This window comes from Hyla sarda, chromosome 1, assembly GCF_029499605.1.
Source record: "Hyla sarda isolate aHylSar1 chromosome 1, aHylSar1.hap1, whole genome shotgun sequence".
Taxonomy (NCBI): Eukaryota; Metazoa; Chordata; class Amphibia; order Anura; family Hylidae; genus Hyla; species Hyla sarda.
This window is the reverse complement of record NC_079189.1, coordinates 189,104,290-189,128,793: the sequence shown is the minus strand read 5'-3', so window position 1 is coordinate 189,128,793 and position 24,504 is coordinate 189,104,290. Positions and strand designations below refer to the sequence as shown.

General features: G+C 40.5%; 1 protein-coding gene across 1 annotated transcript in view; it reads right to left on the bottom strand.

The window, feature by feature from the left end:
- The window catches only part of TBCK (TBC1 domain containing kinase), a 307,224-nt gene that overhangs the window by 50,845 nt on the left and 231,875 nt on the right, over positions 1-24,504 (bottom strand). The window contains exon 24 of the mRNA XM_056566040.1: positions 4,742-4,917. Coding sequence (XP_056422015.1) covers positions 4,742-4,917 — 176 coding nt within the window. The remainder of the gene's footprint in view (positions 1-4,741; positions 4,918-24,504) is intronic.

Sequence of the window (24,504 nt, the reverse complement as noted above, 5' to 3'; positions counted from 1 at the left end):
CATACATCAATAATAAACTGTGGAATAAGTGGTGTCATTTTGTTTTGTTATTATTATGCATCGTTTTATCTCTGCCGAAGTTTGCAGAATGTAACAATGTTGCCTGGAGGAATGCTTGGTTCTAGTATCTGTCAAGTGCTACTGTTGCCTACAGCTGAACACATTGTTAGTGACTTACACATATGTAACCCTTGGGCCAGATTACTTACTGTGTTTTATTGTCTCTTCAGTAACCGATAAATGGGTTCTGCCTTTGACAAGTCTGGGCTGGTAAGAGCAATTTGCAAGATGTACTATGAGTGTGCGTCTTCAGTTTTACACAAAATTACATAGGTGTCCTATAAAATGTCTCTAATGCAGCTCGCAAGCTGGGGCCTGAATTTCTGGGAAGAGGTGAAGATAAATCTTGCAATTGCAATACATGTCTAGTACCTCTTATCCCTAGGTGTCATAGAAATACAGATTGCATGTACTTTTAATTTATTTTTATATGGTACTTCACCTTCACCTTGACAGACAGATAAACGTTGCCACAAGTTGCGATAAAAAAACACAATTCCCATTATTGATTATAGAATATACATGATATCGCACCTAATAATACAATGTCAGTTTCACTTTTTTTTCCTCTCATTATAAGCTCGTCACATTAGTGGCCAAATCTCAGCACCTACTTAACACTTGTATAGCAGAATTGTACTTATAGCAGAATTACCAGTTATATGACACACAGTTGCCTGTACAAACCTCCACTCAACTGCAGCATTTAAAGGAGTACCCCGGTGGAAATTTTTTTTTTTTAAATCAACTGGTGCCAAAAAGGTTAAACAGATTTGTAAATTACTTCTATTAATGAATCTTAATCCTTCCAGTACTTATCAGCTGCTGTATGCTCCACAAGAAGTTCTTTTCTTTTTGAATTTCTTTTCTGTCTGACCACAGTGCTCTCTGCTGATACCTCTGTCCATGTCAGGAACTGTCAGAGTTTCCGTGGCAGTAACATCTGACCCGGAAATCTTGATTCCAGATTCTGCTCGGAAATGCATTAAAGTCTATGAGACGGCGCATTAACGAGCTGTCCTAGCACTGGCACGCTCTGCCACCGCTCCGCTGCCTGTGGATTGTCCGCACAAAATTTTCTGTATATATAAAGAGTGTCTACAACACATTATTTGTCTAAAATGAGATGTGGCAGGTAATAAAAAAATATTATTTGTGGCATGAAATAGAAAAGAAAACTTCTATTTTGCAACTTTTGGGGAGGGGGGGGGGGGGTTTACATAGTCCAAATAATAAATAAAACTTACATGGTCTCTTTATTCTGTGGGTCAACATAATTAAAATTAAACCCATGTTTACATGCTTTATTATTATTATTGTTGTTAATCTCAAAGCCCCCCTAATACTTCAGATGCTGTGATCACGCCCCCTCCCATAGACTTGCATTGAGGGGGCGGGGTGTGCCGCCACAAGCTCCTGGCGCCAGCTCCAGCGTTTGGAACAGTTTGTTCCAAACGCTGAAGCAGTAGAGTACCCCTTTAAATGACAGGAGGATTTAATAATCTTCTGCTAATCTATGGTGCAGTTCTCTGCTTCTAACAGCTCTTAATAAATGAGTTGCATATGTGGCTGTCTGTGTCCTTCAGCGTGAAATGTATACCAGCTAACAGCTGGAGTAGATTTCATCTACATTTTACACCAATTTCCTTGTATAAATTTTAGGAATCCAGCAGGCCACATTTAAAAAAGATAAAAAGTCACAATTAGCAAAATGGTAATTTGCCAAAAAAAATTAAACTTTTTGATAAAACCTCCTTTTATGCATTTTTTATTTATTCAATAAAAATTAAAAATTAAAATTATCTAATCAATTACCCCATCTGTGGCTCTCAGTATTATGTATTCAATATCTGTACACCATGAGCTTAATCTCACATTTTCATTCATTCCTACATCCCTTCTACCCACATCCACACTAGAACATAATAAATAAATCTATTGCCTGTACATATTCTTTTGATTTATAGTGAATATCTGACCTTCTTTTAGCTATTACAATGAAAAGATTGCTTCCTTAATTGCAAGCAAATGGATTTAAACAGAAAAGTCTTTGTCTGAATTTCTTCCTCCAATGTACGTATTCCAACAACTTAATACTGAGCTGGTTCTTGTCCATGTAAAATCATGTTCAGATTAGCTATCTGGAATTACTTAAAGGGGAATTCTCAAGCAATAAAACACAATATATTTTACAGCTTTGTAAGGATAGAATTAAAAGAAGCAAAGTCATTACAATGGCCAAGCAAGAAGGTTGCGATTACACCAAAGCTCCTCTAGACGGACACTATGAAGTAGGCGATTATACTCTACTGATGATTAATGTAGGATTAACAGAGCTAGATACCGTAATACTGAACAAGCCAGGTGCACCAGCACACTTTCCCATAAGGCTTGGCACTAGATTGAGCACAAAATCTACTTGAACTAATACAAGTACTTAGACTGGTGATCTAGTATATTTTGGAACAATTTAGATATTGCCACACAATTACAGTTCAGCCCATTATACAAATCCTCTGCAACCACTGGCAAAAGTGGTCCAAAATTTTAAATTCCAAGTAAATGAAGAATTTTGGACTATGACAAAGCCACAAAGAATCTAATCTAGAGTATTATGTTGTTTTACAGAAGATTTGCAAACAAAGTTTTTTTTACAGCACAGCTCAAGCCAGGGCATAATTTTACAATAGTTGCACACTTGCAGGACGATTATGGTTACAAGGCCTAATCCCTTGGGTCCCGGCCTATTTTGGGCCCTCAGGACAGAAGCAGTTTCTTTTCCAAGAGCCAAAACCTTTTTATTTTTCCATTAGCATGGCTATATGAGGAAAAGTTATATTTTTATGGCAACATGTTGGTGTGCATACAGATGCAGGAATGGTTATCTTGATTGTGTTCACCCCATATAGCAACGTGTTGGGATATCGTAATGTATCAGGGATCAAGATAAGGCCAATAATTGAGCAGTAATGTTAAACTGGTTTGTGTAATGCGTGAGGATAACTTATCCCAACTTCAGGGTTCAGCACAATATCCTAACGTGCCAGGGATCAAGATACAGCTGTATAATTCAATTTACATTTATTCACTTTTTGTGGGAGAAAAATGTGAAATAACATTCATTCTGCCACTTTGTTTTCTTTTACATTGCTTACTGTGTGGTATAAATAACATGCTAACTTCATTCAATGGTTCGGTGTAGCATTTTATTTAGGAAGCATTTAGGAAGATTTTTTTTTCATGCTATCCGCTGAGCGTTGTAAATAACATGGTAACTTTTATGTATGTGTTCCATACAAATTGGGCAGTACCATATAGATTTTACTGCCCACTACTTTTTTTTAATGAATGACTGGGTTCACTATTCGTTATTTTGGGAAATACATTATTTTGAAACTTTTTCTCATTATTATCTTAAGTGTATGATTATGGGGGAGGGGTGCTTCATAAGGTGATTTTAGTACGTACCTGCCAGACAGTAATGGACATGCTTAGGAAGGATCTGTGCTTGTCTTGGGGCTAATTGCTATCTTTTTGTGAACTGGGTATTTCCTGTTTGAGTTCGTTCTCTCAAACTACAAATCCCATAGTTCCTTGTTTGTAAGTGTGAGGTCACTTTACTCCCTCCAACACATCAGCCACCCTACCCATTGAAACACAAATGCGCTGCCTTCCATTCAAAAGACCATTGTTTTCTAACCAGGGTGCTTACAGCTGTTGCAAAAATACAATTAGTTGCAGAATGCTCTCTCTCCCACCCAGCGGTCCCTCCACCCATTGAGCAGGACAGGCTTCCTTTGCAAACCTGACTAGTGATGTCATGTCTCGGTCAAAATGCAACCTGGGAAATCGTGAGAGATTAGTAAATTTTTTTGCTGTTAAAAAAAATATTGGGACAAAAATCACAGAAGAATTGTGAGAACACCGTCACACACAGGTACAGACACTATATTATGAACTACACTAACTTTACAGCCCCTGTAGTATAGTCAATTAAAAAAAAAATCCTGAAATACAACTTTAATATTTCAAAGTGTTATTGCCTCTTGGTGTATTACTGACAGTTAATCTGGCATAAGCTTAAAGGCAGACCTGGGCACCTTATAAAGATGGGATACAAATGGGGTTACAGAGGGAATCCTCTCTCTGTCAAGCTTCTTAGATGCCAAGTTAGGGTTAAACAGGCACAATTAGATATTTATCTCATCCCAATTGTTATAGCAGGAGCCCAGCTGTCAATAACTGTGCATGTGCAATTATTGTGACCTAAACGGTTACTCCAAGTAATAAAAACTGTTTTTCAATAATGTGGTACCCGAAAGTTATATAGGTTACTAAAGTACCTGTATTACGAAAATGTAACTGTTACTTCTAGATGTTTGTGTCAACTGGTGAAATGTGGGTACTGCAGCTCTCAGTTTGACACACTTTTCACGTCAGGGGTTTGGCCTTCTTGTGTGATGCCTGAAAGCCATATCCTTTTACTTAGCCTGTCTAGTAATCTAGCAATACTTCTCTTTCTCCTGTGTGTGTTACAACCCCTCTGGCAGCATCACTTAATAATGTAACTGAATTGCTTGGCATCTAGTAGGGTTTGACAGCCTGGAACAACACAAGCACACTAGCCGATCTCAAACCACAGGTGGGTGTGGTGTCAAGTTGTTTTAGGACAAAAGGATACTCGTCACTGTTGCGGATGTCCACGACGAGTAACTTGGGCTTACTGGACTTAGTCTTCTTGGCAGGACCCTTTGTATGACATGGCACAGTCAATTCACACAGGTCAATCAGATCCTCTGCCGATATGCGAGGGGACACTTCAGATTTTAGTTCACTTAGCTTGATGGGTTCTCTTCCCTTAAATAAAGAAAAAACAAATGTGACAAATGGTAACTAACCTTATTTATCAGAGCAGAAAACATAGGTGAAATCTGACATAAAAGGAACAATAGGGTATTCCCATTTTATGTTGTGATAGCATCCTGACCAAGAAGGGACCACAGAACTAGTTTGGTGCAGCAACCCCTTCCCTGCATATTGGAACCGCTACCACCTGACTAAGGAAACTGCTGACAGCCCCATTATGGGTGCAGCTCCTTTTATCTCAGGATCGGTGGGGTCCCATAGGTCAGACCTCAATCATTCATAAAAGTGATCCTTGTGATATGCCATCAGTTTATTACACAGGGAAACCTCTTTAAAAGCTACCATAGAGAATACACAGATAAAATACAAATAAATCAACAATAAATAATACACAGTATTACACATTATTCATGATTAAAGGGATATTCCGGCTTTAGACATTTTATCCCCTATCCAAAGAGTAGTGGGTAAGATGTCTCATCACGGGGGGGCGGCGCTGCCGGGATTTTTTTTTTTCATCAGCAAAAACACTAAAAAAAACTACCACAGAATTTCCGGCGTTTTGGCAGTTTTTCTGGTATTTTTTTGTACTCTGTGACAGTTTTTTTACTGCTTTTAGGGTACCCCTCTGTAGGTCGGATACAGGTGGCCTGGCCATGGCATCACTACTTACCTCTTTTGGCCGCATAGTTTACATCGGTGCATTACTGTAAGCCCTTGCTGCCCTGTGCACTATGCACCAGGGAATACACTGCCAGAAAGACTTTGTTCACATTATGCTAAACTTCCGGCTGTAGCCCCACTTCTAATGACATCATTACTAAAGGGCAGAGCGACACTGCCCAGGAGTCAGGATGGGGTAAGTGGATGTCTGGCTATTGTATCCAGTATATACAGCCATCTATAGATGGCTGTATATACTGGATGCTGCACAAAGAGTTAACAAGTGCTGCTCAGCAGCATGAGTTAACTCATTCCTTTCTGGGCTTGGGCATAGCTCTGCAGGGGGTTAGAGTAAAGCAGCAATGTATACACATTGCTGTTTACTGTATAATCTTGCTGGGTAGTAGATATACGATGTATCAATTTCCAGCGGAGCACTATGCTGCGTTGGAGACTGTACAGCTGCGGAGTGAAGTTGTAATGCTATGCATCACTACTTCCTCCAAAAAGATAATGGGTAATGTTTTTTTTTTTTTTAAAGCCATAGTCTCTGCATGCTGCGATTTCCCATGGAGAAATGCTGCAGGGAAGTTTGGTAGTTAAAAAATAAATAAAGAAAGAAATAAATAAACTTAATCTTACTGTTGCCCTTGATGATTGATTAGTATAAAAAAGCTAGTATCCTCAGAAATAAGTGGATATGTAGCAGCTTTGTATTCTTGCTTATTTTAACAATATGTCCAGATACATTCAACTAAAAAGTTGACCTGTCAACATAATGCAGTCATTTCTAAAAATAAACAAATAAAAATAAAATACTGTATAAACATCGCATATGTTATGGACAAGAAGAAAACCACTTTTTTGATAGTTGGTTGCACAATGTTTGGCAACACTGACAGCCTTCAAACATTTTTGCAGCCCTCTGTGAGCTTCTTAGGGTCTATTCACACATCAGAATACTCATAAGCGGAAATTCCTAAGTGTCAAAGGGAGTGCAGAATCCCATAGAAGTGTGGTCGGCTTTCATTTAAGGCAAATTCCCCCAGCAGAATTCTGCTGGTGAAATTCCACTGTGAATAGACCCTTACACTTGTTTGATGGTAGTTTTTTTTTTTTTCCACTCCAATTCCCTTCGAGCTCCCTCGAATATTTGCAGAATTTCTTGTCCCAATAGCAGATTTCAGCTCTCTCCAAAGATTTTCCAATACATTAAGATCAGGACTCATTCTTGGTTACTTTAACCCCTTAAGGACCGGGGTTTTTTCCGTTTTTGCATTTTCGTTTTTTGCTCCTTGCCTTTAAAAAATCATAACTCTTTCAATTTTGCACCTAAAAATCCATATGATGGCTTATTTTTTGCACCACCAATTCTACTTTGTAATGACGTCAGTCATTGTGCCCAAAAATCTACGGTGAAACGGGAAAAAAAATCATTGTGAGACAAAATTGAAAAAAAAAACGCCATTTTGTAACTTTTGGGGGCTTCCGTTTCTACGTAGTACATTTTTCGGTAAAAATGACACCTTACCTTTATTCTGTAGGTCCATATGATTAAAATGATACCCTACTTATACAGGTTTGAATTTGTCGCACTTCTGGAAAAAATCATAACTTCATGCAGAAAAATTTATACGTTTAAAATTGTCATCTTCTGACCCCTATAACTTTTTTATTTTTCCGTGTATGGGGCGGTATGAGGGCTCATTTTTTGCGCCGTGATCTGAAGTTTTTAACCGTACCATTTTTGCATTGATAGGACTTATTGATCGCTTTTTATTCATTTTTTCATGATATAAAAAGTGACCAAAAATGCACTATTTTGGACTTTGGAATTTTTTTGCGCGCACACCATTGACCGTGCGGTTTAATTAACGATATATTTTTATAATTCGGACATTTCCGCACGCGGCGATACCATTTATGTTTATTTTTATTTTTATTTACACTGTGTTTTTTCTTTTATGGGAAAAGGGGGGTGATTCAAACTTTTAATAGGGAAGGGGTTAAATGATGTTTATTCACTTTTTTTTGCACTTTTTTTTTGCAGTGTTATAGGTCCCATAGGGACCTATAACACTGCACACACTGATCTTTTACATTGATCACTGGTTTCTCATAAGAAACCAGTGATCGATGATTCTGCCGCATGACTGCTCATGCCTGGATCTCAGGCACTGAGCAGTCATTCGGCGATCGGACAGCGAGGAGGCAGGTAGGGGCCCTCCCGCTGTCCTGTCAGCTGTTCGGGATGCCGCGATTTCACCGCGGCTATCCCGAACAGCCCACTGAGCTAGCCGGCATGCTTTCGGTTTCACTTTAGACGCGGCGTTCAACTTTGAACGCCGCGTCTAAAGGGTTAATAGCGCGCGGCACAGCGATCAATGCCGCGCGCTATTAGCCACGGGTCCCGGCCGTTGTTAGAGGCCGGGCCCGAACCGCTATGACGCGGGGCCACGCCGTGGCCCCGCGTTATAGATCGGGAGTGGACACATGACGTTCCAGTACGTCATGTGTCCTTAAGGGGTTAAAGGGGTACTCTGGTGGAAAACTTTTTTTTTTTTTTTTTTTTAAATCAACTGGTGCCAGAAAGTTAAACAGATTTGTAAATTACTTCTATTAAAAAATCTTAATCCTTCCAGTACTAATTAGCTACTGAATACTACAGAGGAAATTATTTTCTTTTTGGAACACAGAGCTCTCTGCTGACATCATGAGCACAGTGCTCTCTGCTGATATCTCTATTCATTTTAAGAACTGTCCAGAGTAGGAGAAAAATTGGACAGAGATGTCAGCAGAGAGCACTGTGCTCGTAATGTCAGCAGAGAGCACTGTGTTCAAAAAAGAAAATAATTTCCTCTGTAGTATTCAGCAGCTAATAAGTACTGGAAGGATTAAGATTTTAACAGTTATTTGCTTAACCATTCTTTAATGTGTGTCTGCTTTAGGACCCATTTTGTTAGAACACAGTTTTGTTTTGAGACTTGGGAGGACATTTTGCTGTAAAATGCTCTTATAGTCCTCAAAGTTCATTGTTCTTGTAACAAATTCAAGGCCTACAGTCGCAGGGGCAGCTAAATAGCTCCACAATTACTTACTAAGGATAGGATGCACTTTTCTTTACAGTCTTCATTTAATTGTCTACAAACATAATGCTGGTATACATTGCCAAAGAACAAGTTTGACTTTATCTGGTTCATAGAACATTTTCACAGAAGGGTTGTGGTCTCTTTTGATATCCCTGGTTTTGTTCTGTGGCAACAGACTTTATTCATACAGAGAGCCGGGGCACCAGGAAGGAGATCCTGGGGGCCCCACTCCTTTAAAGGGAAACTGACAGGATTTTCACTCACACTAAACCCAAATACTGGGTTATAGTGTGAGTTAACAGCATTAAAATGAGGGGTTACTTAATTGAACTAATGGAGAGTAATAAGTCTTTATTCTTCTTTTTGTGCGCAGCTCTATGCAATGTAGGTTTTCTGTGCTCTTGTCTCCTCAATATTTCCCCTCTGGCCCACTCCTGTAATGAATATTAAAAATGATTCACTCTCCCATCGATAGGACGTGAGAGCCTGCTGTGCCTGTGCTCTGCTCAGAGCAGAGTGCAGGTACTCACGTCCTAGTGACGTGGAAGTGAATACTTTTTATTTTTCATTACGGAGGCGGGCCAGAGCGGGAATCTTGAGGAGGCAGGGGAGTGCGGCAAGCCGGTTATCCATCTCCAAAGCACAGACCTATGCAATACAACTAGAAGAATAAAGACACATGGAGGAGATTTATCAAAACCTGTGCAGAGGAAAAGTTGCAACCAATCAGACCGCTTATTTCATTATTAAAAGGGCCTCTGCAAAATTAAAGAAGCCATCTGATTGGTTGCTATGGGCAACTGGGCAACTTTTCCTCTGCACAGGTTTTCATAAATCTACCCCATATGCCGTTCCCGATACTTCATTAATTCAAGTAAGCAACACCTAATTTTAATGCTGTTCAACTGCACTATAACCCAGTATATTAGGTCAAGGTGTATAAATTTGCTTCAAGCTTTAATCGATTGCCCCAGTAAGTCCCACCTGCTACTGAAGAGGTGGCACTTTATTAGAAAAGCTTGGCCAATTGTCTCTCTGTTAGTCAGTGTTTCTTCAAAATTGATATTCAGCACCTCTAAAGTCCCTTTTACATGTCTGCTAGTAAACAAAGTAGTTTTGATATATATCACTATGAGTAATTTACATAATTGTTACGTATACCATTCCCCATTTTAATACGGAGTACATTAACTATTAAGTATTATATGTCAGAAATCTTCTCGATGTGATATTTACATCATATGTAGACTGTAAGGAGGATACGCGGTTAAGCATAAGATCGGCATTTCTCCCCCAACACCAGCACAGACTCACAAAACCATATAAGCCTCTTATTTTAATATTAGTAATCAAAGCCACCAAGGCATTCTGAAATTAAAAGCTAAGCTCCTGCAAGATTAAAGAGTTCTCAGCATCATTTGGCGGCAGGCACGCACAATTAGAGACCGCCATTTCATTTTCCATCATTTCATAATCTCTAGCTGGCATTTCATTAGGTCTTTCATGTACAGTCAAACCTTTCTCAACCTGTCTTTTATATCCTATGGCCTTTGACATTCTTTTTTGTAGAAAGTCAAGATTTATGAACAGCAGAGTGTGAAAAAATCTACTGGATCAGAGGATTCTTTGTTTTAACTGACTCAGCAGGAGTTCTTATATGTATTTTGTAGAAGGAATAGTAACAGTACAAATAGTAATGTGTGGAAGTTTTGTTATTAATGGTTGCAAATGCTAATTAACCCACTTGACCTATGGGGTCTCTGAATGACTAGCTGATGGTGTGCGTGTCTCCACCACAAAACATTGTTATAATTGTAGGCAAATGTAACAAAGGTAATTAAAGAAATTATAAGAAGAAGTTACTTAAGTGATGCCAGGTCCTCTAGAATAAGAACTTCTTTTTAGAAAGCTATCTGCAATGGCTAAAAGAGGGAAACTTTTGTATCGTAATACTTATCTTCATCTTAATCAGATGTCCCTTTAAGTAAAGAAAAAGAATGATGTCTGTATGTTTGACTAATGGCCTGCTTATAGTTTAAGTGGTTGTTCTCTCTAGACAAGTCCTTTTCATGCTCCCTAATAGGGTATACGGCCATCATAGTAGGATTACTCTATAAGCAATGGCAAAGAGCTGCTACAAAAAGCATCTACTGCTCTGAAATATTTAAGAGAATGACAATAGGTTAATGTTATATCTGATAAGTGTGCCTCTTGGACGAACGCTTCAATTTATCCCCATTTTCACCCTAAAGGAGGACCTGTTTTGAGCCCCCAAATAGATTAGGGTGCCCTGACCACAAAACTTTTTATAGTATTTTAAAATGCCCTTCTGTTTCCGAGATACATGGGTTTATAATTTGAATAATATAATTATTATACAATTATATATTTGTATAATCAGTCAGATGGGTGTAAACTTAGGCATACAGGCCCTCAATGTACAACATTTTCACTCCCATTATTTAAATAAAGTTCAACTCCATCTGACTGATTTCCTGAATTGTCAGACAAACTATAAATCCTCATATCTCAAGAATGGCATATCAATAAAACGTAAAAATGTGTGTGATTAGGGAACCCCAAGCTAAAAATCCCATTTTTGGGGGGATTGGTGGTACATCCTCTTTAACCTGTTGCTGTCTAAGGATGAGCCGGCTCGTCCTGACACGGCAAGCGGTGTATGACACGGGTTCCTGACTCAAGCCCGTGCCATCCTGTGTGGCCCCCAGCTGATTCCTGTAGCTGGGGGCCACCATCAATAGCCAACATGCGGCAATCGTTGCAGCCGGCTATTAACCCTTTAGAGTGCCGCTGTCAAAGTTGACCATCCCTGTTCCAGAGGGGTGGATCACCCCCCCCCCCAGTGTGATCGCGTGGGGAGGGGGGGGGGGGTGCGATCCTTTGTGGAGGCAGTCGGAGGGCTTACCTTTCCTCCGATAGCTGTCCCGACTCTGTGCTTTATCAATTGAGCGCAGAGCACACAGATCAGTGTGGTTCTATGGAATCACATTGATCTGTACGAGGAATCTACTGTACGAGGAATCTACTGATTCCTCCTAAAAGTCCCCTAGGGGGACTAAAAGTGTATAAAACAATTTAAAAAAAGTTAAATAAAAAGTAAAAAAAAAACACCCATTAACCCCTTCCAAACACCCAAATTCCATATAAAAATATGTAAACTTAATTAAATAAACATATGTAGTATCGCCGCATGCGTAAATGTTTGATCTATAAAAATATAATGTTAATTAAACTGCACGGTCAATTGCGTACACGTAAAAAAAATAAAAAATTCTAAAGTCCAAAATTGCATATTTTTGGTCACTTTGTATACCCTATAAATTTTATAAAAAGCGGTCAAAAAGTCCCATCAAAACAAAAATGGTACCAATAAAAACTTCAAATCACAGCACAAAAAATTAGCCCTCATACCACCCTGTATATCTAAAAATAAAAAATGACAATTTTACACATACTTATGTTGGTGCATGTAGTTATAATTTTTTTTAAAGTAGTAAAATACAATAAAACTAATATAAATTAGGTATCCTTGTAACCGTATGGGCCTACAGAATGAAGATATGGTGTCATTTTTACCGAAAAGTGCACTGTGTAGGAAAGTTACATAATGGTGTTTGTTTTTTTCAATTTTGCCCCACAAATAATTTTTTTCTGGTTTTGCCATAAATTTTGTGGTGAAATGATTGATGTCCTTACAAAGTACAATTGGTGGTGCAAAAAAAAGCCCTCATATGGGTCTTTATGTGCAAAACTGAAAGCGTTATGATTTTTAGAAGGTGAAAAAATGAAAGTGCAAAAATGGAAAAACCCTGCATCCTTAAGGGGTTAATAAGTGTCTGATTCCTAAGCGTTTATTATTATCTGATTCCTAACTGTATATTATTTCATAATTTAGACTATGAAAAGTTATCCAGGAGGAGGGAAAATAATACTTGTCCTTGCTCCCAGCACTGCACTTCCACTTCCATTTTTTTTTTTTTATCAACTGGCTCAAGAAAGTTAAACAGATTTGTAAATTACTTCTATTAAAAAATCTTAATCTTTTCAGTACTTATCAGCTGCTGAAGCTGAGTTGTTCTTTTCTGTCTGACATCAGTGCTCTCTGCAGACAACTCTCTCAGGAACTGTCCAGAGTAGCAGCAAATCCCCATAGCAAACATCTTCTACTCTGGACAGTTCCTGGGACAGACAGAGGTGTCAGCAGAGAGCACTGTGGTCAGACAGAGAACAACAACTCTACTTCAGCAGCTGATAAGTACTGGAAGGATTAAGATTTTTTTAAAGTAGTAATTTACAAATATGTTTAACTTTCTGGAGCCAGTTGATATGAAGGAGAGAAAAAACGTATTTTTTTTTCATGCAATACCCCTTTAAAGGGGTTATCCAGGAAAACTTTTTTTTATAAATCATTTCTCTTAAAAAATCTTAATCCTTTCAGTACTTATGAGCTTCTGAAGTTAAGGTTGTTCTTTTCTGTCTAAGTGCTCTCTGATGACACGTGTCTCGGGAACCGCCCAGTTTAGAAGAGGTTTGCTATGGGGATTTGCTTTTAAACTGGGCGGTTCCCGAGACAGGTGTCATCAGAGAGCACTTAGACAGAAAAGAACAACCGGAGGAAGCACGGTGGTCCATGCGAAACGGAGTCTGTTGCCAGTTTGTCCCCCCACTGCACGTCCTATCCCCCAAGTTTGTGAGTATCTGTCTATGCTTTGCTTACGCAAATAAAGAAGAAGAGAAACGTGGTGAGTCTGCCGGTCCGATCCATTGTCTTTACTCTATCATTAATTTACAAATCTGTTTAACTTTCTGGAGCCAGTTGATATATAAAAAAAAAAGTTTTTTCCTGGATAACCCCTTTAAGAAGGAGGCAGAAGTGGAGTACCAGGAGGAAGTAAGTATTACTTTGCTTCCTCCCATATGAACCCATTTTAAATAAATGGACAAGCTTTGTTTAGAACATATTAAACCCTGAGAGCTACTGTCAGTTTTTACTGATGGAACCCTCTTTATGACATCCATATGCCCTAATATGGGTTGTCTTCATAAGATCATCCGGCCCAGTGTATGTAATAAGTGGAAAGCAAATACCTAATGTTACTGTCATTCACAATATTTCTTTAGCTTAATCTTGAACAGTCATAAATTAAGAGAGAGGGCACAACACTGTGGAGTGGTGATGCAAAAGGTTTTATTATTTATCTAAGTGTTCACATGGTACAGATGTGCTTTTAAATCAATTTCCAGTTCTATGAATTCATAACATTTCAGGCTATGTGCCCTTTCTCAAAGAGAAGAGTATCTGGACCTCATATAGGCACCGAGGCATTGAATCGTGCATTAAGTACTCAGGAAGTGCACAGCTGACAGTTGGCATCAAAAAATTGTCCTAACATATAAGGATCTGCCTGGGGCTAATGCCCTTTAGTATTTTATATGCTACCATCACAACACAGTGTGAACACACATGCTAAAAACACCAGATCGGTATTGATTCATATGCATTTGTATAGGGACTCATTCTTGTGCTGCCGCCTGTTTACAGACAATACAGTAACTATACAATTAGATTCCTCTAAGCTAGGACAGGTGATGAGAACTCTCATGGCGTCAGGTTACTACCAAAATATCAGCTTTACCCAAATTTGCTGACCTGTAACCTTAGCATAAGGTATGTTTTACATTACAACCTCTCATAACCACCATGACAAATTGCTCACACTTTCCATAAATCTTATGTTCTTCACAGTATGTTCTTGAACAAACCAAAAAGTAGAATTTAACTGCATGAATCAAATGTTCTTAAAAGCAATTAAGGCCCTGTAAAGAATTTGTAACTGATATAATGTATATAAGTTGTTTAAATAGTTGTCCCACCCTTGTCCGTATGACCTGGTAGAGGGGAATAGACCCTTTCAATTAGCCAAAATGGAGAGTAGTTGTTGATTTACCAGATTTACAGTCCACTATACTGAACTTTACAGTAGCCCTAAACTGAAGCTTGTCTCATTATTTTCCATTAAAGAGAATGGGATGAGCTGCAATACCAAACACAGCCTCTGATGTTTAGTCCCCTATCAATAGGGGCTAAGTGTCATGATCGCCATGGGTCTGATCGCTGGGCCACCTGAAATCTCCTGCACGATGCGCCAGTAAGCTGCATGCATGTCCGCTCTGTGCCGGATTACTAGCGACCACAGCCCAAAGCTGTGGCTGTTCCACCGCTCTATATATCTCTATGGGTGATACGGATATACATGAATGCTGTATCTCTGTCTGAAACTCTTAACTTGAATGGAGGAGGCACTCTGAAGCCTAGAACAGCCGGCGTTCCGAACATTAATGTTCAGAACGCGAGTTCCCGAGCCGTAGATGGGGGGTGGGTCCCCAGTGGCTGGTTTGCAACGGAGTATCCATCTAAAGAGATATTCTGCTTAAAAAAAAATATATATATATTTATATATATATATATATATATATATATATATATATACACACACACACACATATATATATATATTTAAATAAAATTCTCTTAAACTAAAATATTATCACAAGTTGTAGTGCTTTCAGCATGCTTTTGCTTGATTCAACCCTGACAGGAAATTGTGTAGTCCTTTGATCTTTAGTGTGGTATTGTATAAGAAGCTGTCTAGCTCCCCCCTCTCTCCTATGATGATGCATGATCCTCTGCTGTTTCAAAAGGCTTAGTTAGATCTTGTCTCTGAGCTCAAGCCCTGCCCCTGAGTGATGTCACCCCCTCTGACCAGTCCCTCTTTTTTTTAATTTTTTTTATTGCCCATGTCACCACCTCTCCTCAACCATCACAGCCCTGACTACACATTCACAGATATGTCTGTTTGTTTTCACTTGTTGGGGGAAGGGGGTATTAAACTTTATTGGGATATGTAGGGAAAAGTAAGGCGTGTTTACAGTAAGCTGCCTTTTGGTGAATTAAGCCACAGCCAGAGGAGCAGACAGGTAATGAATACAGCAGGTGCTAGCAGACTGACTATGTAAGAGTGTGTTCACACGTTGCAGAAATTTCAGCAACTCAAAAAAGTTCAATATATCTGAGTGGAAATTCTGATGAATAAGACAGTCGCAAAAATGTTTGCAACTAACCTGCCATATGTAAATTCACTCTTTTAGGGTATGTTCACACGTACTGTATAAGCTGCAAATTTATTTATAGCCAATTCAATTCAATTAAATTCCTGCAGCGGAAATTCTCCAACAGAAATTCTGCTGTGTGAATGGGACAGTGGAATCTCATTGAAGTTTATTGGCTATAAATTCATGCAGAATTTTCATGCAGAAATTCTGCCGTGTGAACCCGGACTTAATGGGTAAGGTTTCTGCACAAAAACAAACAAATGTAATTAAAATCAGCTGCAGATCAGTTGAAGATCAGCTGCAGGTGTGTGACCATACCTAAAAAAACAATTGTAGCAGCTATGAGTGGGGCACTAAAAAAATGCATGCTGGGAATTGTAGCATTGAGCAGCTGCTAAACCCGGAAGAACTGAATAGGGACGTTGGCTAAAATAAGGTACAGATTCCCAAAATGGGTTTGGCCATCAATCCTTAGCTGCCATTATAAGCATTGAGATATATGCTTTACAGCAGTCACGTGGACCACAGAAAGCATCAGAGTGGAGATGTTCTAGGCATGTTCTGGCTTGTGCAGGGAGGAGGCTATCTATGGTGTCACCTTTTGTCAATGGTGTGACCCTGACTAAGCTATATAAGAGGTAGAAATCACTGCAAAACAGTATGTGTCAATTGGATTCTCTTGAATACAGATAGTGATATGAAAAAAAAATCATAAAATCTTAAAGCGTACAGTCATTTGTAAACACTTTTTATATAAATGTAGATAATAACATTATATGTATTTGTTTGTAATTGGTTAAAATGTCTGCTATGTCTAGTTGCAGATACCAAACACAGGAAGTGTGGGCGGACAAGCCGGGCTCTGTACACTGAGAACAAGCAGGGCTCTATACACTGAGGACAGGCAGGGCTCTGTGCACTGAGGACAGGCAGGGCTCTGTGCACTGAGGACAAGCAGAGCTCTGTGCACTGAGGACAAGCAGGGCACTGTGCACTGAGGACAAGCAGGGGCTCTGTGCAGTGAGGACAAGCAGGGCTCTGTGCACTGGGGACAAGCAGGGCTCTGTACACTGAGGACAGGCAGGGCTCTGTACACTGAGGACAAGCAGGGGCTCTGTGCAGTGAGGACAAGCAGGGCTCTGTACACTGAGGACAAGCATGGCTCTGTACACTGAGGACAAGCAGGGCTCTGTACACTGAGGACAAGCAAGGCTCTGTACACAGAGGACAAGCAGGGCTCTGTGCACTGAGGACAAGCAGGGCTCTGTACACTGAGGACAAGCAGGGCTCTGTACACTAAGGACAAGCAGGGCTCTGTACACTAAGGACAAGCAGGGCTCTGTACACTAAGGACAAGCAGGGCTCTGTGCATTGAAGACAAGCAGGGCTCTGTGCATTGAAGACAAGCAGGGCTCTGTGCACTGAGGACAAGCAGGGCTCTGTGCACTGAGGACAAGCAGGGCACTGTGCACTGAGGACAAGCAGGGGCTCTGTGCAGTGAGGACAAGCAGGGCTCTGTACACCGAGAACAAGCAGGGCTCTGTACACTGAGGACAAGCAGGGCTCTGTGCACTGAAGACAAGCAGGGCTCTGTGCACTGAAGACAAGCAGGGCTCTGTGCACTGAGGACAAGCAGGGCTCTGTGCACTGAGGACAAGCAGGGCTCTGTGCACTGAGGACAAGCAGGGCTCTGTGCACTGAGGACAAGCATTCATTTTTGCAGTCTCTAATAAATGTAATATACTGGTTGAGATTAGTTTAGAAATGTAATATTTTCATATAGCAAACATAAAAAACAAACAAAAAAACTGTTTTGTTTCACACGGAGAGTGCACTAAAGAAATCTGGCTTAGTGAACTCTTATGCCTCCTGGCATAAACACAATGTTCAGTTTTGCTTGAATAAGTTTGTAATAAAAACATTTACCTAAACTTTGCACCCAAACGCAGCCAAATAAAGGTATGTCATTTGTAAGCAATCATATTCATAACAGGACACGACACGTAGGCAACTTCAATGTCATGAATGTAAAAGAACATAGCTGTAAATTGTGGCTCTCATGTTCCTTTTATTAATTCAGTTGAATTTTACATTATAGTACCTATTTTCTCAGAGACAAAAAGTCTTGAGCGTGAGAATGCTCTTCAGATGTTTGCCATGGTGACTATTACAAAGGGCCACCATGACTTGTCTGTTCATAAAAAAACAGCACAAATTATATATGATGGGGCAAAAAAGTGATTACCATTAGTGACATAAAAATGTCGCAATGACAGGTCACTCTGGAGTTAAGCTGATGCAGAGGCTCAGAAAAGTCAGAAAAGCATCTGAATATAAAGAAAATTCAATGTAGTCTGATTTATTTAACTTGCAGTTTTGACAAGAACTGCTTAAAATCTGAAATACTAAATTCACAGCTATTCAAAGACTAGATCTATTACTATCACATTATGTACTATAAAATAATCACTGGCACATAAACAATTCTTGTGCAAATAAATCACTTAGTTACACTGGTTTCTGAGAAAGCTGGGTGAGAACCAGTATACAGAATCAAACTTTGCTATTTAGTAAAAACTGAAAAATAGATAAGGTCATTGTTTTAATCCCACAAAGTTTTCACCCATCTTTCCCAGATTACCAAATGGCCTTAAAGCATACCTGTCATTTGAGTACTATTTGTACATGAAAAGCCGCACTACGTGGATCTTATATAACTTGTAAATGGTATTTTTCATTAGATTTCTGGTGGTCCATACAATAAACACACACAGAAGAGGTGTTCCTACTTTTCTTTGTCTTTATAGGACATCCTAAGAAGTAGCAGCAGCATGGTGGACATTATTAAACAGTTGTGTAAGCTGGGAATCAAGCACTGGGGTGATATCTAATACTCACACTAAGCTCTTATGTAGCCTGTTTCCTTCTGGTTTTCTCCAATCACTCCCCCTCCTATCTCGCTCTATCAGTAGACTTGTATGGGCAGCATATAATCTTATCAAACAGTGAGCTTCTAGGCCATTTTGTAAACACAAGACATAAGTGAGCTGAGTGGTGGACATTTTCCTCTGATAATCTATACTAAAACTTCTTGCATCCATGTGTACTACTGATGTATGCAATTTTGTTGAAAAAAACGGCAAATGTGTAAACATTTAGTGATAGATACCATGGTCGCAATTGTACCATCTAGATACAGGTGTGTAAATTGGTTGTTCCAACTAGACTGAGATCGCAGGGAGCAGGGGAGTGAAGCACTTGTACTACATGCTGTTTACCTGTCCCCCGTGCCCTTGATATGTGACGTTTTCCTGCGGTGCTCTCATCCTCCCATTACATGACATATCCACCTGACATAGGAGAAACTGTCAATCATCAATCGACCCAGCTGCAGCACGCAATTACCAGATGTTACGTATAAAAACATGCTATCCATTATGTTTGCATACGATTGAGAAAGGCTGCATCTGCCGAAACGCGTCTTGTTACGTGTATAATACATGCTGTATTACAAATAAATCTATTTATTTGCATCAAAGCCGCTTATGACAGTTTTTCTGCTGTGTCGAACATGTTCTTAAGCATGAGGCTGGGTTCACACATAGCTAGCGTGCCCTGTGGCCAATTACAGGGCACAGGAGAGGCACATGTTTTAAGGTGCAGTTTTTGGCTATGGGGATTTTTGAACGTGAAAGGAGATTTCGTTTTAATGTCAGGCATCCATTTACTGCATCACAAAATGGCAGCAAATAGTGATAAAACACATGCAATTTCTCATGGAATTCACAGCACTTCACAGAAAAATACACAGCACTTCTGTGTGAATATATATATAAAATTTTACAAAGCAAAAAGTTTTTCTCCCATAACTGCAAAACTAGGCAGTTCAGCCATCAGGAAGGAGTCGGGGAATGCCAGGAGCCATAAGATGGTCATGTGGCTCATGTTATAATGAAAATACCATGTACCATATCTTCTACTATATAATAACTGTATATTAATATAATTAAGTTAATTATCACTATAAACACATAAGTGTTCCAGTATACTTTCTTTATCGGTTCCTTGCAGTTTGTGTGATCTCTGTTTGCTTTACACCCGGTCCTGGTCATGTGTTTGGCACACAGATGCTGTACAGTTACCAGTGTTGTGTCTTGTAATGGATCGTGCATCTGTGTCCACTGCTTAACCAGGAAAGAATTTTTACTCGCTGAAATGAAATAATGAAGGTTTCCGCTGAAAGACTGTGTGTATAGATGTTGAACAGTGTAAAGAATGATAACAGTTAAGAAACTGGAAACTGGATTACATTTCCATTATACAAGATATAACATTTATTTGATGAATCCATAACACATTTCTAAAAGATAAGCATTAAAGGGGTACTCCTCCCCTAGACATCTTGTCCCCTATCCAAAGGATAGGGGATAACAGGTCTGATCACGGGGGTCTGGCCAGCCACCGGACCCCTTGATCAGACATCTTATCCTCTATCCTTTGTATAGGGGAAAAGATGTCTAGGGACGAAGTACCCTTTTAAGACAATGCCCTGAGTTCCTAAAGAAGTGTGACAAAAAAACAAAAAAATAAAGCTTGGAAGAAGTGGCTCAACACAAAATGCATGAATTTCTCTGTGTAATTGTTTTATCCTGTATCACCCCTTAGGGCTTGTACAGCTGGTTAATTCTGCATGAATACCTTTACAGAACATTCGGTTGATTGTTAAAAAACTGAAAATCCAAGCATGGCAGTAATTCTAGAATACGTCTTACACTTCCAGATAAGACACAAGCAAAGTATATATTTCTTGACCACGTTAGACTTAAATAAAGTTACTCTCCTGGAGGCAGATGTGCTTGCTTTCTGTTCATTTGTTCAGAGCTGGCAATTAGCTTATAGCAGAAAGAGCTGGGAAACCAACTCTGTTTTGTGCCATGTAGACTCTGAACAAGCCCTATATTTTTCTAATGATGAACAGCAAAATAATACAATCCGAGACACCGAGACCAGGCTGAGTCAGAATAATTAACCTGGGAAAATCGGCGAGGAGCGAAGTTCAATGGGGACGGCACATTAAATTGTTCCGTATTCAATTAGGTTGAGAAGATGAAGGGCGTGTAATTACAGCGAGCAGGGCCTAATTATAGAACAATTAAAGTGATGACATAGCCTAGGACTTCAATAAATTGCTGCGTGCTTAACACAGCAACATCATTGCCATATTAGGATTTAAGGGCTCTTGTTTCACACTACGTAAACACTAGGCTGAAATGGCAAGGAGAGAAATACAGCACTTTCTCCTCTGTGCTCTCCGATGTACAATTACATGACATCTTACAAAAACACTGCCACAAGCAACATTATTATAGAATGGATATAATTACATTCTTAAAGGGCACCTATTCTCCTGGATAAATCCTGCCCTCCCCGGCATTTAAGCCTTTAATGTATTTTTATTTTATTTGTATTTAATAAGATTTGATTCTTCCTTCCTACATAACCATATAATGTACACAATTCTATTGAGTGCTTGTCACCTATGTTCTCTCCTCTATGTCACTACTCCCTTTCTCTACATACTACTATAATTTTTTGGCTAGTACATAATTATTGATAATGGTGCAGAGCTTATCGCTTTTTGCTGCTCCAGTGCTGTGTTGTTACTTTTCTACTTGGTCCCTTGGGTGGACTTCTGCTGCTACATCTGTGGTCCTTGACCTTGACATTTTTCACCCGTGTTTACCTGTGATTCATTTCCGGGTCACCTTAGAACATGCTAGCTAGCCAGTGATCTCTAACAGCATACAACCTCCTTCCTGTTATACTCATGGAATGCTTGACTCTCATTTTTGGATCAACCAATTGTTTAGACATGCAGTCCTGAAAGGTGTGATCTGAAATTCCCATTAACAGTCTATGATGGTGCCAGTGCCAATCATTGGAACCCAAATAAAGGATTTTCCCGCTTGCGAGTCTTTTTTCTTTCTTTTTTTTTTGAATGCTTTGCTCATGCAGGTGGAAAAAAAGAAAACATACTTGCTTTCCTTGCTTCTGATGCTCTGCACTCCTAGGATCAAGGCCAGTACGAGCCAATGCGCTTTCAGCCAATGTCTTGAGCTGACAACGGATGTGCTCCAATCAGGAATCAGGGGTTCATTACAAAGGCAGCGGTGGTAGAGGAAGCAAGACAAGTATGTTTTTTCTTTTTCACCTGCCTGAACACTTAAAAACATCTACCGTATTTTTCCTCATATAAGACGCTCCGGCATATAAGACGCACCTAATAAAGATTCTGAACCAAATACAATGTAAAGTATAGGACAGTGATCTTCAACCTGCGGACCTTCAGATGTTGCAAAACTACAACTCCCAGCATGCCCGGACAGCCGTTGGCATGCTGGGAGTTGTAGTTTTGCAACATCTGGAGGTCCGCAGGTTGAAGACCACTGGTATAGGAGGTAGTACTCATGTGTCCCCGCCGCTCCGGACCCATTACCGTTGCCCTGGATGTCGCCCTCCATCGCTGTCGCCGTGTCCCCGTCGCTCCAGAACGTCTCTGCTGCCCGTTATCCTCACTCTCCGTCGCCGCTACGCACGCCACTCCTATTGGATGATGGACGGCATGCTTGACGACGCGATGACGACGAAGGAGAGCACCGGCCATGCAGGGGATCCCGGCACAGAGCAGACACCGAGGAGGCAGGTAAGGTTCCTCCCCGGTGTCCTGTAAGCTGTTCGGGATGCCACGATTTCACCGCGGCGGTCCCGAACAGCCCGACTGAACAGCCGGGTTAATGTTCTTTTCGCTTCATACGCGGCGGTCAGCTTTGATCGCCGCATCTGAAGGGTTAATACAGGGCATCACCGCTATCGGTGATGTCCTATATTAGCCACGGGTCCCGGCTGTTGATGGCCGCAGGGACCGCCGCGATAGGTGTGTATTTGCCGTATAAGACGCACCAACTTTCCCCCCCCCAGTTTTGGGGAAGAAAAAGTGCATCTTATACAGCGAAAAATACGGTATATGTAAAAATAATTTAACTGAACAATATTTGCACCACAGTTTTTCCATGGCATCTAAACTTTATATACATGTATGTATGTGTGTGTATGTATGTATGTATGTATGTATATATATATATATATATATATATATATATATATATATATATATGATGTGAATTCGGGTAGAAAACAGACATGGTGCACATCTACAATCTTGTATAATGATCTGATTGCTTCTCAGCATAATATCAAAAACTAACAGGTTGTTAGTATACATTTTTGATCAAAAAGTACAAGCCCACTCGCCACGTCAAGGCCACCTATTTAGAGTGGGTCCCTAACGTCCCTAGCATAAAATGGCGTAGCACTGGGCGGCGACCACCACCGCCGCGACACCAGTGCCCACAGGGGGGAAACGACCCACTGGCAGAGCAGCCCCAATGCCACTCAAACCAGTCTATGGGCCGCACCCCCCCGCAGACACGGCGCCGCGGCAGCAACGGACGCCGCACAGCACCACACCAGTGTGAACAAGGTGTAATAGCACACTTACCATGCTCTCCCAGTCAGACTGGGAGGCTGCAAGGAAAGAAATTGTGTAGCTAATTACTACTTATATAGGGTTGGGCTGAGGGGGTGGGGAAGAGTGCGGCACATGTTCAAACAAAAAAAAGGAGGGGATAGAAAACACAGAGTGAATTCGGGTAGAAAACAGACATGGTGCACATTTACTATCTTGTATAATGATGGGATTGCTTCTCAGCATAATATCAAAAACTAACAGGTTGTTAGTATACATTAATATTAGTATACAATTAGTATATAATTCACACTGTGATTTCTATCCCCTCCTTTTTTTTTTTGAACATGTGCTGCACTCTACCCCACCCCCTCAGCCCAACCCTATATAGGTAGTAATTAGCTACACATTCCCCACAATCCAGGCCGCCTTTTGTTGGCCTTAAAGGGGTACTCCGCCGTGACGTCACACAGAATGTCCCATTTATATACAATGCTTGGATACTGGTAGATCCATTTTACCTTTCCTAATGCTATACTTGTGGTTGTATATTCTCGTCTTTAAGCTCCACGTGGTTTGACCCACTTACAACTTTTGCACGAGCATATGAGGACATGCCTCAAGTTGTACATCCTGTGTGAATTCGGGTGCACAAATTGAGGCCCCCGATCATCAATAGACAATTAGCACAAGAAAGACACGGAAAAGATCCTAATTTCCTTGGTGCACTGCAAGAAGGGTGGACATGGGTGACGGGGGGGGGGTTGACATGGATGACGGGGGGGGGAACATGGATGACGGGGTGGACAGGTGTGACAGGGGGGGTAGTGCTGGGCAGTATACCGGTATGAACCGGATACCGTTTTTTTTTTCTCCCACAGTATGGATTTTTGCCCATACCGCTATACCGGTGGGGCCCCTCCCCACCCTCTGGATGAATTGTAGAGCCCAGCACGGCGCCCTCACTTGTCCCGGTGTTCTTCTGTTGGAATCGGGCACTACCATCACCGCTAGCGGGGTCCCTGTGCCCACTAGCGGTGTCACAAGAATGCCGAGCGTGGCTCTGTTCCCCGTCCCAGTCAGCTCTCAGGGTACGGGAACAGATTTAAAAGCCTTGCACGCGGCTAACGTAGTACTGAGCAGGCGCAGCACTACGCAAATAGTGTG